The following is a 17343-nucleotide window of genomic DNA, read 5'->3' as shown; positions in this document are numbered from 1 at the left end:
GCGATTTAGATAGATAGATAGATAGATAGATAGATAGATAGATAGATAGATAGATAGATAGATAGATAGATAGATAGATAGATAGATAGATAGATACAACTTTATTGTCATTGCATTGTACAGGTACACAGCAACGAAATGCAGTTTGGCATCTACCAGAAGTGCAAAATGTAGCAGTTGTGCAAAAGTGCAGATAAATATCTAGCATATTTACAGTGCAGATAACTATCTGGCATATTTACAGCAGTGGTATATATATGAAGTATATACAGTGAATAAATATAAAGGCTATGAAGGTTACAGATCACAGGATTATGGCAGTAAGGAGTAGCAAGCTGAATAAACAGTCTACTATATATAAAATATATATATATATATATATATATATATATATATATATATATATATATATATATATATATATATATATATATACACATACATTATGTCCACAGATGAATGTGAAATGTTGGGCAGAATATACAGTAATGATAAAGATACATACAGATATAAAAAGTGCAGATGTAATGAGGAGTGAAAAGATATAATATGAAGTATGTACATGTATTGGACAGAGGTTATATACAGTCTTTTGTTTATGTTTGTTTTGTAGTGATTTAGCGGTGTAGTGTTGAGTTCAGTAGTGTGATGGTGGATGGAAAAAACTGTCCCTGAACCTGCTGGTTCTGGTACGTAAGTTCCTGTATCTCCTTCTTGATGGAAGGAGGTTAAACAGTTTATGACTGGGATGTGAAGAGTCCTTGATGATGCTGTGAGCTCTGCGCAGACATCTGCTGTGGTGAAGGTGTTCAATGGCAGGTAGTGGAGTGCCAGTGATGCGTTGGGCGGTTTTGACCACCCTTTGCAGTGCTTTACGTTCACACACAGTGGAGCCTCCGTACCATACAGTGATGGAGTTGGTCAGGATGCTCTCAATGATGCAGCGGTAGAACCTCGTTAAAATCCCCGGGGACAGATGAGATTTTTTGAGACTTCTCAAGAAGTACAGGCGTTGTTGTGCTTTTTTAACCAGAGCTGACGTGTTCTGCTGCCATGTCAGATCCTCAGAGATGTGAACTCCCAGGAACTTAAAGCTGGAGACTCGCTCTACCTCGGTTCCATTGATGTTGACTGGTAGATGTCTCCTGCTGTTGGATTTCGGAAGTCCACAATGAGCTCTTTGGTCTTTGTGGCGTTGAGAGTCAGGTTGTTGGTGGCACACCATGCTGCCAGATTACGGATCTCTTCCTGTAGGCCGATTCGTCGTTGTTGTCGATCTGGCCGACCACGGTGGTGTCATCTGCATACTTGATGAAGATGTTGGAGTTATACAGAGGAGCACAATCGTGGGTGAACAGGGAGTAGAGCAGTGGGCTCAGAACACAGCCCTGCGGTATGCCAGTGTTCAGAATTAGGGTTGAGGATACCTGGTTTCCCAACCTGACAGATTGAGGTCTGTTGGTGAGAAAGTCCAGAATCCATCTGCAAGTGGAGGTGCAGATACCCAGTTCACTGAGCTTAGTGATCAGTACAGTGGGGAGGACTGTATTGAACGCAGAGCTAAAGTCAATGAACAGCATTCTGATGTATGTGTTGCTTTTATCCAGGTGGGTGAGAGCAGAATGAAGAGCTGTGGAAACTGCATCCTCTGTTGACCTGTTCGGGCGATAGGCAAACTGGTATGGGTCCAGTGTAGGTGGTAGGCCCGCAGTGAGGTGATTCAGGACCAGTTTCTCAAAGCACTTCATAGCAATGGGGGTGAGTGCAACCGGGCGAAAGTCATTCAGGCATTTAGCAGCTGAGTGCTTAGGCACTGGTATGATAGTAGTGGTCTTCAGGCATGTTGGTACCGTGGCTTGGGCCAGTGACAGGTTGAAAATGTCAGTAAAACCTGTGCCAGTTGTCCAGCGCATGCTCTGAGAACACGTCCGGTATGCCGTCCGGGCCAGCTGCCTTACGTGCATCCACTCTGCTGAACACTGAATAGACGTCCGTTGTTGAGATTGAAAGTGGGCTGTAAGCAGTAGCAGAGTCCGTGGTTGGTGTAAAATGTCCTGTGCTTTGGTCAAAACGAGCAAAAAAGTGATTAAGTTCGCTCGGTTGGAAGGCACTGCTGGTTGGTTGAGCTGTGGGTTTGTAGTCCGTGATTGACTGGATGCCTTTCCACATGCGCCTGGGGTCAGAGTTGTGGAAGTGCTCTTCATGTGGCGTTAAATGTGAGCTTTGCTTTCCTGATGCCTCTTTTCAGGTTGGCCCTGGCTCTGTTGTAGTCCTCTGCACTGCCAGATTTAAAGGCAGCATCTCTTGCTTTCAACAGGAGACGGACTTCAGAGTTCATCCACGGCTTCTGGTTAGGAAAGCATTTCACGTGTTTGACAGTAGTGACATTGTCAATGCACGTGTTAATATGGTCCAAAACAGATGATGTGTAACTGTCCATGTCTGTGTGAGAGTCCAGTGTGGCCTGTGAAGCGAACATGTTCCAGTCAGTATCCTGAAACTGTTGTTGTAGAGAAGAAATGGCCCCCTCTGGCCACACCTTTACTGTCCTCACAGCTGGTTTCACACGTTTGATTAGTGGTGTGTATTTGGGTAGCATGAACAAAGAGAGGTGATCAGACTGACCCAGGTGGGGAGGGAATGGCTGTGTATGCCCCAGGTATGTTTGTGTATACCTGGTCCAGTGTTTTGTCCCCTCTAGTAGAGCAGGAGACATTGCGGTGAAATTTTGGTAAGACAGATTTCAGGTTGGAGTGGTTGAAATCTCCAGCGACAATGATAGCTCCTTCAGGATGTGCATACTGCTGTTTGCTGATAGCTGCATGCAGTTCCTCCATAGCTAGCTTAGCATTAGCATCCGTGGAATGTACACAGCAGTCACAACAATGGCTGAGAATTCTCTCGGTAAATAAAAGGGTCTGCACTTAATCATCAAATACTCTAAATGAACAGAGCAATGACTTTCAGTAACAGTAGAGTCCGTGCACCATGAGTTGTTAACATAAATGCACAGACCTCCACCTCTGCGCTTACCAGAGTCCTCTGCTCTCCTGTCCGCCCGATAAACACTGCGACCCCCGAGCTCAATGGCGCTGCTGGGAATGTTGTTGTTGAGCCATGTTTCCGTGAAAATCATGACATTACATTCCTTAATCCGTTTGTGTGATGATATCCAGAGCAGCAACTCATCCATTTTATTAGCAAGAGACCGTACATTGGCAAGGAAGACGCTTGGAATCGCTGGTTGATGCAGGTTTAGCCTTAGCTTAGCCCTGATGCCGCCTCGCTTCCCCCTCCTTTGTTTACGGTCTCGCCGCCGGCACTGTGGTCTCACTGTCGGCCGAGCTGGATCAGCGGTCCGCGGTGTTCGGGCAATTTCGAGGAGTTCAAAGTCCGTTGAAAGCCCGTATCTGTGAGTGTTGCCGATGTTTAGTAATGCTTCTCGGCTGTATGAGATGCGTGCAAGCCTGTTCTGCGTGAATAAACTTGCTGTTGATGGAGAAATTGCTACTAAATCGCAAAATCTGGAGAAACGCTGGGCCTCGCGTTGTGCACGCGCCGCCATCTTGGTCGAAGAGCCAACTTTAACTTCTTTATTTAACTTCTCCTTGTCCTACTGGCCGGGGTCGCTAAATGGAAAGCCTGACGCCTTGTCCCATTTGCACTCCCCTGATGAGAAGGAACCACCACCCGACCCCATACTTCCCGCCACTGTTACCGTCCGCGCTCTCAGCCTGAAGATTGAGAAGAAGGTCCAGCGGGCCACTGTCGGTCAACCTGTCCCTGAGGGCTGCCCACCACATAGGCTTTATGTGCCTGCACACCTTCATTCCAAAGTCCTCCAGTGGTGCCCCAGCTCCCCTTTCTTCTGTCACCCAGGTACTCCTCGTACCTTGGCTGTGCTCCTGAGGCGTTTTTGGTGGCCGTCTGTCCACAGGGACGTTCGTGAATTTGTGGCTGCTTGTCCCACATGCAATCAACACAAGAACCCCAAGGGGTGTCCGGTAGGTCTCCTTCACCCACTCCCTATACCCCGACGCCCATGGTCACACATTGCTGTGGATTTTGTTACCGGCCTTCCGCCATCCGCTGGTCATACGGCCATTCTCACGGTGGTCGACATGTTCTCGAAGATGGGTCACTTCATTCCCCTGCCCAAGCTTCCCTCTGCGAAGGAAACCGCCCAGCTCCTGCTCCAACACGTTTTCCGCCTGCACGGTTTGCCTCGGGATGTTGTGTCCGATCGGGGCCCCCAATTTTCTGCCCATTTTTGGAAGGAGTTCTGCTGCCTCCTGGGGATTTCTGTCAGCCTCTCCTCCGGGTTTCACCTTCAGTCTAATGGTCAGACCGAAAGGCTCAACCAGGAATTCGAGACCAGCCTCCGTATTCTCTGCGCCCAAGACCCCTCCACATGGTCGGAGAAGCTTCTCTGGGCTGAATATGCTCACAACACTCTTCCCTCCTCTGCCACTGGTGCCACTCTCACTGGTGCTGGGGGCTTAAACCCTCGACCTTCTAAACGCTCAAACTGTATCTGTACACGCTGTACCTGTTTCTCCTTCTATACTGTATATTTATATATTTATTCTCTTTCATTCATCATGTAAATACTATACTTTTTACTCATACAAACATACAAGAGTTAACAAACAAAGAGCACTTATTACACACACACACACACACACACACACACACACACACACACAAACTCACTTTCACACTCTCACTTACTCTCATGGTCTGGTCCACCCACAAAATCCCAGGAATAATGATCTTTCTTTCTCTTTTTCTTTGAGACTCTCTTATATCTACACAGAGAGAGAGAGAGAGAGAGAGAGAGAGAGAGACAGACATTTGGACTCCTTCAATGCATCATTTTTGAATAGTGACATACATACAGTTTAATTTCTAATCCACTCATTTTAATGGAGTCCTGGAAAACCTCATAATGTGCATACCTGTGCTTTCTGTAGTTTTGTCGGCCAAGGCAATGCTGCCCCCAGAGGCAGTTCCTTTAAGCAGCATTTCAGCACTTAACATTGTGTAGACACACTTCTGTGTTTTTTAAATCAGGATCCTGAATGAGCTCATCACTAATTCATTTGGCTGAAGTCCAAACAGCTCCCTATGTTTTTCCAGACACTTGCCTTAAAAGGCCTTTTTTTTCCCAACCAGTCTAAAAGGACATCTGATTGGAACCAGGGACTAAAACATTTAAATTTATATTCCACATCCTACATTTCACTACAATATGAAGGTTAACAACATTCACTGTAAAACAAACACTGATGTGGACTGGAACTGCGGTAAAGCGGGAGATTACTGTATTATAAAGACTTGTATATAAAACTATATATACAGTGAAACCTCCATAGTTCGCGACTTTTCATTTGGAACTGGACTAAAAGTAACTCACAAGTAGCTTGAAAGTTCAGAGTAACAGAGTTTGTACTAATAAATGACAAACAAATGTTTGAAAAGCTATTTTATTATTTTATTATTCATTTAAAGTAGTAAATAAAACATTTATGACAAGTCATTCACAATTTGTGTTGAGTTTACAGTGCATGAACAATTCCTTCAAAATGAACCATCAAAAGGAGTCAAAACATCACTATATATAAAATTCCAAGTGAGTAATATTTATATAAAAGGTGAAAAAAACATTAATGATACTCAGCATGAGCGTGGTAAAAAGCAGGCATATATACAGAATATCTTGGATACGCAAATAAAAGCTTTTTAGCCTCAACTCTTTAATCTTACGTGTTAATTTTCAATATTAAAGAACAAAATTAAGATCATTTCTTCAGTTGCATGGATGTTCCTTCATCCGGATGTCGTTCGTCCACACTTGAGGTCTGTGAATACACTGAAGCTGCAGCTCGGGTCATGCAGTGTTTCATACACTGCACATGGCTGCATGGTGTCTGGAGGAGGAGCCTGGCGAGATGCCTCCTGAACTTTTGACCCACAAGCATGTAAATGAACGGATTGAGGCAGCTGTGTGAATACGCCACGGCTTCAGTGATCTGCAGCAGCAGCTGGATGGTTTTGCTGAGTTCACACCCTGGAGTCAGGATGAGCTTCAGTTCCAGTGCCTTGAGGAACGCTGCGATGTTGTACGGTATCCAGCAGCAGAAGAACACCACCATGACCACAATAACAAGACGAACAGACAGTTTCTTGGAATTACGAAGTGTTTGAAGCTTCCTTAATACCATGGAGTAACAAAATCCCACAATGCTCAGTGGAATCAGCAGCCCCAAAACATTCATTTTAAAGATGGACCCACTTTTTATATCATGGTGATTATTTTCTGGATACGCGCTGCAAAGTGTTTTATTCTTTTTGTTTATGACTCCAAGATACCGTAGTTCAGGAAATGAAGACGCAACCGCGAGAATCCAGATGAAGATGCTCGCTAAAATCCCATAAGTCTTTGTACGGATTCTCAAGGAGGACATGGCATGGACGATCGCCAAGTATCTGTCGATGCTCATCAGCACAATAAAGAAAATGCCGGCATAAAACACAATGTGGTACACGCTGAGGACCAGGGTGCACATGGTGCTACCAAAAACCCAGTTATCTCTGGCATAATGAGCCAAAAAGGGGAGAGTGGAGATTAGCAGAAGGTCAGAAATGACCAGGTTCAGGAGAGACACGTCATTCATGCTTTTTATCCGAGTGCCTCTCAGGATCACCCACAGCACCAGCATGTTGGCCAACAAACCCACCACGAAGAACACGGAGTAGAGCAGTGGGAGGATGCGGCTTGAATGGGGGCCGTATTCACATGGTCCAGGAGGTAAACCATTATAATCAAATTCAGTTGTAGAAATAAATTCAGTGCTGAAAACAGAAAAGACAGAATTACTCCATGAGAATTAAAGGAGAATTCAGAACTACACACAAAACTAAGCACTGATACTGAAAAGATCTACACATATTTTGGTCTGTAAACATGTTCATGAACTTAAAAATCTTATTCAAGGACAATATTACATTTAAACTTTGGCACTGTTCCAGAATTAAGAGTCACGTTGATTTAAAATCCTTTTCTCGTGGACCCTGTTAGCAGAGACAAAATCTTACAATTTTGAATATTTTAAAAATGGGATAATTTTTAACTATACCATGTTTTACATGAGAATAAGGAATTGAACAAAACCAGATTTATTTTGTGTTATTGGTGCTAATTCCAAAAAGTTCTATTTATGATGAAAAGAAAAAGTCATATTCCATGTTCTCATTTATATTTCACAAGTCATAACACATTTTATTTAAAGCATAAAGCTGCATTAGCATGTTCGAGTGTGCAGATGAAGCTACAGAGCAGTCAGAATGGTGATCAGTATGAGGTAGTATACTGTTATATGGGAATTCTTGTTCTTTCAGCTTCTTCCATTAGGGGTCGCCAGAGCGTATCATCTTTCTCCTTCTCTTTCGTGATCCGCATATTTGATTTGGCACGTTTTCCGCTGGATGTCCTTCCTAACGCAACCCTTATCTGGGCTTGGGACCGGCACTGAGAGTGACCGGACTTGTGCAACACTAATGACTGGGTTATACTGTTATATGCTAATAATGTAACAAATGACATAATTCAGCAAAACGGAGCATTTTACAGTATCGTACTGTATAAACTTTACACTATATATAATAGACAAGCGCCGGTTAGTGAATTTTTGCCTGCCGTGTCATTTACATGATGTGAACGAAAAGCACAGAATGAACTGGATTTGATATTTGTTTTTTGTTTTTTTAAATGTTTACTGAAGGAAGATGTTCCTGGACTACAATCCGATCAGCCACTGCACCATCACATCACTAAGCACTCACACCTGTTCCCCGTCACCACTGATTACACCTGAAACTTCTCCCCCTTTACAGCACTATTGCTCATGTTTTCCTCCAGGATTGTTGTTCAGGTTCACAGTCCGTAGCTTCTTCTTTAGCTTATGGTTTCTTTCTTACTTTCTTTCTTTCTGTCGATTATCTGCGTTTGCATCTGTATCTTTAATAGTAGAAATGTAACTTTCATATCTCTGCCAGAAATTCCTCAAAATCGCATCTCCATCTAGGCTGCTTTAATTGTCTCGACTACTGATTGTATTTGGACTCAACCACACGGACGGTATTTACTAAATACCTTCATTACTTCTTTATCTTGCACAATTTGTAGCAGTTACATGGAATATGTTCTTACCTGGATGTTGTGTTCAGCATCATCTGCTCTGTACATCAGACAGTAAACAGTAAACCCCTGAGGGAAAGGAGAAAGTCGGGTAGATGAATGGTCTCAGTTTAGAGAATGACTCGCTAAAGTGCAAGAGTATAAAAAAAAGAATGTGGGCATCTTCGCCTTAACCAGACCTCGAAATCGAGAAGAACAGCAGTTATGGAAATCAATAACACCAGGATTTTCATAACAGATCATTTTCATGCAAATAATAATAAGAAATTCTGCAGAATTCTTCAAGCAGCTGGGAGAAATTCGACTTACTGTATTTGCATGTAGTCCTTTGGGGTGTGAAGCCAAAACTGAAACGAGAATGTGGTGTTGAAATGCTTTGTTTCTATCACACTTCTGTTTTCTTGAGATGAGTAACAGGACTCTGTTGAGACATGCCTTGTGTTGACACGACATTTGAATGCGATAGTGCTGAGCTTGTGTTTATATTTCCATGTACTGGGTTTTCCAGATTAATCAGAAGAACTTGTTGGACTGAAATGATTACTAATATTCTTTACCATTTCAACACAAAAGCACCATGGCTTTGCATAAAACAACACAATCGGCCAGGAGAAAGTGTACGTTAATGTTATTAATACACTTTCTACAGAACTGTTGCACGCCGGAGATGTTGCCAGAGTAATGCAATTATCTCTCATTAGATCTTATTACTCATAATCCTTCTGAACCTCACCCAAATCTTATGCTCTCATCAATTCTGCGTGTTCGTTGGAAGGTGATATGTGGCTTCTGGTTTAATTTATCAGAAAATCTGATTCATTTCAGAAAACACTCTTTAACCATGTTTGAGCTGGTGGGGGGAAGAGGACACGCTGTAATCTCTCTGTCATTCCAGATAATAAACACCATCCCTTCCATGTCCTATTTATAAATCACAAGAGCTCCTTGAGCTTCTTCAGCTCCTTCAGATCGGCGGAGCAGCACAGAAAGTCACAGAAGATAAGAACTTATACATTTTTCTATCTGTGTAAAGCCAATCTGAGGCAATGTCCATTATTAAAATGTTTGCTAATAGTTTCACAGTCACTTTAAGAGCGAGAGGAAAGAACGAAGCTTTGACTTGTCACATAAACTACAGCTCAGTGAAAGTGTTTCTTCACACTTCAGAAGAACAGCCATAATACAGCACAGAGGGTTAAGGGCCTTGCTCAAGGGCCCAACAGTGGCAGCTTAGTGGTGCTGGGGCTTAAACCCTCGACCTTCTAAACTCTCAAACTGTATCTGTACACGTTGTACCTGTTTCTCCTTCTATACTATATTTATATATTTATTCTCTTTCATTTATCATGTAAATACTATACTTTTTACTCTCTATCTATCTATCTATCTATCTATCTATCTATCTATCTATCTATCTATCTATCTATCTTATATGGACAAAAGTATCAGGACACCGGACTTTATTGACTATTAAAGGATGAATTATTTGCGTCGGAATCGAATCAGAAAAACAGGAATGAAACGTGTTTAGATAAACAGAACAATCGTATTGTACATCCTAGAAAGTGAAGCAATGCTCTGATGGCCCACTGCATCACTACATCTGCTACTAAACAGCCACATTCCTCCACACTGACCTCACACACAACTCCACGGAGCTTCCACAACACAACACAACACGACACAACACAACACAACACGACACACACAGAGCGAACGCTGGAAACAGGGTTTTTACACTAAATACACACACTGAATCATTCACATGAACACATACAAACATACAAGAGTTAACAAACAAAGAGCACTTATTACACACACACACACACACACACACACACACACACACACACACACTCACTTACTCTCATGGTCTGGTCCACCCACAGAATCCCAGGAATAATGATCTTTCTTTCTCTTTCTCTTTGAGACTCTCTTATATCTACACTGAGAGAGAGAGAGAGAGAGAGAGAGAGAGAGAGAGAGAGAGAGGAGAGAGGGAGAGAGAGAGGAGAGAGAGGAGAGAGAGAGAGAGAGCGAGAGGGAGAGAGAGACAGACATTTGGACTCCTTCAATGCATCATTTTTGAACAGTGACATACATACAGTTTAATTACTAATCCCCTCAGGATCTAGCCCCTCCCAAACACACACACACACACACACACACACACACGCACACACACGCACACGTTACCCTTTCACCCCGTTTCCAAATAAAAAAGTCAATTTATTTATTATAGTTCATCATTCCTAGGAAAGTCCACAGTCCTGTTTTTACGAAACTGGAATGCAGCTGAAGCCTGTTTTATATTATCCTGAGACCATGTAGTTTTAAATATAAATATAAACAGTACTCGGAGTGTAATAATATACGTATTCGTACCGAACCATTACAGGACTTTCGCTTCAGTGTGTTTACACGTGTACTGAATGCAATCCTTCTTCAGAACTTTGAGCTCAGAGTCACTGCTGAATCCGTACCAGAAACATGATTAGGTTTTGAGCATGCAGGATATTGATGCCACTTCCTGTCATCAGTCTATCATACGGATTCTTAGCGTTTTATGTACATCCTCAAGAATTTCTTTTCGAAGGAGAAAATCCTGACAGTTTCACATGTTGAGGGAGTGAATGAATAAAGGATGGAAGGAATAAATTGATTTATGAATAAATACATTGAATGGATGAATAGATAACAAAAGTATGCATTTAAGAAAAACACAAGATAGTGAAAGTATCCTGAACAATTAAGTAGACGATATTTTTATTTTATTGTATATTGTTGAATTAAGTAAAAAACACACATATACACATCTGTATTACAGAATTGGGGTCTAACAAGATTAGTGTCATTTGTGCCAATATAATCGATTACTCAATTGAATCAATAGGAATTTATAAACTAGTATATATATATATATATATATATATATATATATATATATATATATATATATATATATATATATATATATATATATACAGTACAGACCAAAAGTTTGGACACACCTTCTCATTCAAAGAGTTTTCTTTATTTTCATGACTATGAAAATTGTAGAGTCACACTGAAGGCATCAAGGGCTATTTGACCAAGAAGGAGAGTGATGGGGTGCTGCGCCAGATGACCTGGCCTCCACAGTCACCGGACCTGAACCCAATCGAGATGGTTTAGGGGTGAGCTGGACCGCAGAGTGAAGGCAAAAGGGCCAACAAGTGCCAAGCATCTCTCGGGAACTCCTTCAAGACTGTTGGAAGACCATTTCAGGTGACTACCTCTTGAAGCTCATCAAGAGAATGCCAAGAGTGTGCAAAGCAGTAATCAAAGCAAAAGGTGGCTACTTTAAAGAACCTAGAATATGACATTTTCAGTTGTTTCACACTTTTTGTTATGTATATAATTCCATATATAATTCCACATGTGTTCATTCATAGTTTTGATGCCTTCAGTGTGAATCTACAATTTTCATAGTCATGAAAATAAAGAAAACTCTTTGAATGAGAAGGTGTGTCCAAACTTTTGGTCTGTACTGTGTGTGTATATATATATATATATATATATATATATATATATATATATATATATATGATATATGATAGAAAGAGAGAGATTGTGTGTGTGTGAATCCTTAACTCAAGAAAACTAAAGACCTTTGAGTGAAGTGATAAACCCACTCAGATGTTCAACAGTGTTTCTATCCATTTTGTATTTACATCATCTGGTAGACTTTAGTGCCAGAACGGAGAAGAGTCTTGTAGGATTTAGTCGTTGTTCCCTGGGAGTTGGTGGGATGTGTGAAGCAGGTGTAGAGGATTGTGAGAGCAGTAGTGCAGTAGTTGATGATCGGATGGAGCATGTTGAAGTGCAAGGCATAATAAGTCCTGTGAAGGAGGGACTGCTGGTTTTTAGGTGAGCATCAATGTTTTTAATCTGATGCTGAAGCTACAGGAAGTCAGTGGAGGAAACATAGCAATGGGGTGGTGTGGGAGAACATAGGAAGCTTGAAAACAAGTCATAAATAATGCATTCTTCATTATGATCCTTCACTGCATTGTTCTAGTTATGGAGTTGAATAACCATTTTAATGGAGTCCTGAAAAAAAATCCTAATGTGCATACCTGTGCTTTCTATACGGGGAAGTTCATTCCGGATGAACACCATAATGACAATGAAATGTTTACTGTGAAGAGGAAACAAACGTTTCTAGGTTACGTATGTAACCCTAGTTCCCTGAGGAAATGAGACGCTGCGTCGGTCTGAACGCTTTGGGAACTGGAGGCAGACCGTCACCGGCAGGGTGACATCAAGACCATGAAGTATAAAACGCACATGGATTGAAGCTAGCACCAGCTTCTGTAACAGAGAAGAAAGCGCTGAAGGGACACCAGAGGTGTGGCATAGAGATGCAGCGTCTTGTTCCCTCGGAGAACCAGGGTGACATATACGTAACCTGGAGATGTTCCTTTCCAGAAACTGGAGCTGCGTTGCAACACTTTGGGAACGAGAGTCCAATACCACCACACTGACCAGTCCCTAACTAGTGTAAATGAGCCCAGCTAGGTTGAAGGACAGAGGTGCCAGGAGTGGCCCAGAGGCCAAGGTTGTAAAGCCTGACAGGTCAGCGGGGTGGACCAGCCTGCAGCGTCGCAGAGGTCTTGGAGGGACACTTCAGAGGACCAAGCCTTAAAGGCTGCCACACTCCTGGTCAAGTGTGCTGTAACACTGAATGGTGCGGAGAGACCAGAGGACTCGTAGGAGGATGCAAAAGCTTGAATCGGACATAGCCGGTTCAGTTTCTCCTGGTCTGGGGTCTGGAAAAGAGGAGGATTGAATGCCTGGAGCCTAACAGGTCATAGGACGACTGAGGGCACCTTGGGGACGTAACCCGCTCTAGGGTGCAGGAAGGCACAGGCCATGTCTGTAAGATCCCCATGGTGTGCAGACATTCAGCGGCCTGACCTACTGAGGCATAAGCCTTCCCCACCAGCGCTGACGTAATACGCAGAGGCTTGGTGGGTAATGCCGGGGTCTTAAAGGGGCGGGCCGAGAAGGGCAAAAAATGGCACACCCTGACGTGGAGACTGTGATGCCGGGAGCGCATGGGCTGTGCTTTGTGCACAGTCGGAACGATCGCTTGCTTTTTGGACATTTACCACTTGCCTATAGGGGACGAACACACAGAGAGGGCTTCCTGAAAACCATTCTCTCCATGTGTGTTTTATACTTCTTGGTCATGACATCACACTGCCAGTGACAGCCTGCCTCCAATTTTTGACTCATTGCACAGATTGTTTCAGAGCATGGACAATGCAGCCGCGTTCCCAAAGCATTCCGATGCAGCTCGAGTTCCTGAAAGGGAACACCCCTTTCTGATCACAGGAACCTCGAGTAGGTGAAATCAGCTATAGGACGAGGTTGCATCTACATCATATCAGGTAAGATCTTTGGTGTGTGCAGGTCAGTTTGAACCTGTATGACTAATTCACATCAAACATCTAAACCATTTTATTCTACAGTTTCATTTGGTCTGACTTTCTAATTACACAAAACCACCAGCAACTCAGAGATTCATATCTTTATACTGCATTCATGTGTCTTATACTGAACTTATTATGGAGGTTGTCCAGATCCTGAAACGCTTCATCACATTTCTTTAAAAAGAACATAATATTGAAAGAAGATAAATGAATGTCTGGAAACTATAAATAAATCAACACAACGTTTTAATTTATATTAAACATAAAAAAAGTCACTTTAATACAACATTCAGTGTAAAACAAAGTCTGAATAATGGCAACTTTTACAAGAAAATAGAAATAAAGAAATTAAGCATATATGAAAAAATTAAGTTAATTTTTTTTAAATGTTGAATATATACGTATTTCTGAGTAATATATAAAATTTAAAGTACAAAAAGCAAGACTACGACCAAACAGCAGGAAAATATACTATCTGGACCAAAAAGAGAAAGATGTTCAAGACTTTTAGTAAAGTAGGTGAAAATGTAAGGAAGTCTGGGGTGCAGTCAGCGTTCACATTCATCCCAAAGGTCTTCATTGGGGTTTGGAGCTCTATAGCAGATCCTCCACTCCAGCCCATGGAAAGCAGATCTTCATGGAGCTGGTTTGAAGGAAAATCTAATACCATCACATCACATGGTGTAAATTACACATGCAAATACAAGCTTCTTTTTCTTACTTCTATCTTATGTAGGTGTTTCTATATGCTGGTTTCCATCCATATGTTTTTCATCCACACTCGTGGTCTGTGAATACACTGAAGCTGCAAGTCGGGTCATGCAGTGTTTCATACACTGCACATGGCTGCATGGTGTCTGGAGAAGAAGTCTGGCGAGATGCTTCCTGAACTTTGGACCCACAAGTACGTAGAGGAACGGATTGAGGCAGCTGTGTGAATACGCCACGGCTTCAGTGATCTGCAGCAGCAGCTGGATGGTTTTGCTGAGTTCACACCCTGGAGTCAGGATGTGCTTCAATTCCAGTGCCTTGAGGAACGCTGCAATGTTGTACGGTATCCAGCAGCAGAAGAACACCACCATGACCACAACAACAAGACGAATAGCCAGTTTTGTAGAACTACGAAGGCTCTGAAGCCTCTGGAGGATCATGAAGTAACAAAATGCTAAAATGCTCAATGGAATTAGCAGCCCCAAAACATTCATTTTAAAAATAGACCCACTTTTTATATTATTGTAATTATTTTCTGGATACGCGCTGCAAAGTTTTTTAGTCCCATTGTTCATGAATCCAAGATACAAAAGTTCAGGAAATGAAGACGCAACAGCGAGAATCCAGATGAAGATGCTCGCTAAAATCCCATAAGTCTTTGTACGGATTCTCAAAGAGAACACGGCATGGACGATCGCCAAGTATCTGTCGAAGCTCATCAGCACAATAAAGAAAATGCCGGCATAAAACCCAATGTGGTACACGCCGAGGACAAGGGTGCACATGGTGCTACCAAAAACCCAGTGATCTCTGGCATAATGAGCCAAAAAGGGGAGAGTGGAGATTAGCAGAAGGTCAGAAATTATCAGGTTCAGGAGAGACACGTCAGTCAAAGATTTAATATAAGAACCTTTCAGGATCACCCACAGCACCAGCAGGTTTCCCAGCAAACCCACCACGAAGAACACGGAGTAGAGCACCGGGAGAATGCGGTTTGAATGGGGGCCGTAATCACATGGATCAGAAACATCATTGTAATCATATTCAGTTGTAGAAATAAATTTATGGCTGAAAACAGAAAAGACAGAATTCCTCCATGAGAAAGGTTCAGTGTGAAACATATCGAGTTCTGATCTAAAAACAGTAAATAAATTTGAGAAATTATAGTGGGATAATATTAGAATATTAGATTATTAGGCATATAACCCAGCCATTAGGGAGGCACAAGCCAGTGCACTCTTAGTGCCGGTTCCAAGACCGGATAAATGGGGAGGGTTGTGTTAGGAAGGAGATCCAGCGTAAAACATGTGCCAAATCGAATATGCGGATCACAAATAAGAATTCCATACCGGATCGGTGGAGGCCCGGATTACCAACAACAGCCACAGGTATCGTTAGCCGAAAGGGTACCGGTGGAAATTGGGCTACTGTTGGCCGAAGGAGGAGAAGGAGAGGAGGAAGACATCTACAGACACAGCAGGGAAAGAAGAAGTGGAGGAGAGTGGAGGTTCAGGTTGGTACTTTAAATGTTGGTACTATGACTGGTAAAGGGAGAGAGGGAGCTGATATGATGGAGAGGAGAAAGGTAGAGATGTTGTGTGTTCAGGAGAACAAGTGGAAGGGGAGTAAGACCAGGAACATTGGAGGTGTTTAAACTGTTCTATCATGGTGTGGATGGAAAAAATAGCAGTCATAGTAACAACATTTAAAGTACCAACCCAAACCTCCACTCTCCTCCACTTCTCCTTTCCCTGCTGTCTCTGTAGACATCTTCCTCCTCTCCTTTTCCTCCTTCTGCCAACAGTAGCATAATTTCCACTGGTACCCTGTTGAATAACGATACCTGTGGCGGTGGTTGTTAACCCGGGCCTCGACCAATCCGGTATGACATTCTTATTCGTGATCTGCATGTTCAACTTGGCATGTGTTTTACACTGGATGTCCTTATAACACAACCCTCCCCATTTATCCGGGCTTGGGACCGGCAGGAGAGACCTGACTTGTGCAACCATAATGGCTGGGTTATACTCCATATAGTTAAAAATTACTTTTAAATAATTTGTTATGCAAAACTAAGAATTTCAGTGCAATTTTATAACCATTATCTTGCTAGTTGTTGGTTTGAGAACGCAGTAGAAGGTAAACACAGTGCTGCATAACAGTGTTATAAACACTATTGCCATCTTTACAACAGTTTCTGGATTCAAGGCACATTATACAAATGATACAACTAGAAATTCAGATCATATGGTAAAAGCCATTATGGTAGAAATATTCACAAAGATGCTTTTAATGTGTGGAAAAACTATTTAGTAAAATATTCTCACCTGAATGTTGTAGTACTGCTGCTGTTCAACATCACTGCCTTTCAGAATCAGACACTAAACAGTTCTTCCTGAGGTGAACAATACAGAGAAAGGAGGAAGAGGATGAATAAATCTCTTGTGCTTGCAGATGAAGATCTGATTATTCCACAATTAAAGCATTTTATTCCAGTCTCACACCAGTTTGATTTTAAAGGGTAAATTACTGTATATGCATCAGAATCGATTCAGAATTTTCACCAGGAAAACTGTACAAAAGTGAGGGTAATTATCCTAAAATCAACAAACTCACACAGAAACTCCAAACACAAAAGAGCACTTTACAAAAACAAAAACAGCTGGTCGTCACTCACGGTCTGGTCCACCTACAGGATCCAAACTACATCTTTATTCTTTCTCTTTCTCTCTGAGAGGAACTCAGTGCTACAGAGAGAGAGAGAGAGAGAGAGAGAGAGAGAGAGAGAGAGAGATTTTGACTTTTACAATCCTTTATTTAACATAGTACTTAACATAAGTCACTTTATGTTCTGGATTTTATCAGGTATCAGAATATAAAAGTCAAATAAATAAATAAATAAAAACATTAAAAAGACATCAATAAAACAGGACATTGACAGTTAAAAGATGGGGG

At 42.1% G+C, this 17343-nt stretch overlaps 2 protein-coding genes across 3 annotated transcripts; both read right to left on the bottom strand.

Moving 5' to 3' along the window:
* Positions 1-5472: 5472 nt before the first annotated feature.
* On the bottom strand, positions 5473-16998 carry LOC124384155 (C-C chemokine receptor type 4-like). 2 transcript variants are annotated; one of them, XM_046846773.1, is made up of 5 exons: positions 16716-16998; positions 10066-10142; positions 8510-8621; positions 8213-8269; positions 5473-6855 (listed from the first exon to the last, which is right to left on the bottom strand). In XM_046846773.1, exons 4-5 carry the CDS (start codon positions 8233-8235, stop codon positions 5802-5804), a joined length of 1077 nt encoding a protein of 358 aa, XP_046702729.1. In that variant the 5' UTR covers positions 8236-8269; positions 8510-8621; positions 10066-10142; positions 16716-16998; the 3' UTR covers positions 5473-5801. The 2 variants fall into 2 exon arrangements, with proteins under 2 accessions (XP_046702729.1, XP_046702728.1); XM_046846772.1 differs by having other exon boundaries at positions 8510-8547.
* On the bottom strand, positions 14406-15509 carry LOC124384951 (C-C chemokine receptor type 2-like). Its single transcript, XM_046847974.1, has 2 exons — positions 15003-15509; positions 14406-14816 (listed from the first exon to the last, which is right to left on the bottom strand). The coding sequence occupies exons 1-2, from the start codon at positions 15507-15509 to the stop codon at positions 14406-14408; spliced, it is 918 nt and encodes a 305-aa protein (XP_046703930.1).
* Positions 16999-17343: the final 345 nt, after the last annotated feature.

The sequence above is a fragment of the Silurus meridionalis genome, chromosome 4, assembly GCF_014805685.1.
Source record: "Silurus meridionalis isolate SWU-2019-XX chromosome 4, ASM1480568v1, whole genome shotgun sequence".
NCBI lineage: Eukaryota > Metazoa > Chordata > Actinopteri > Siluriformes > Siluridae > Silurus > Silurus meridionalis.
This window is presented reverse-complemented; position numbering and strand designations above follow the sequence as displayed.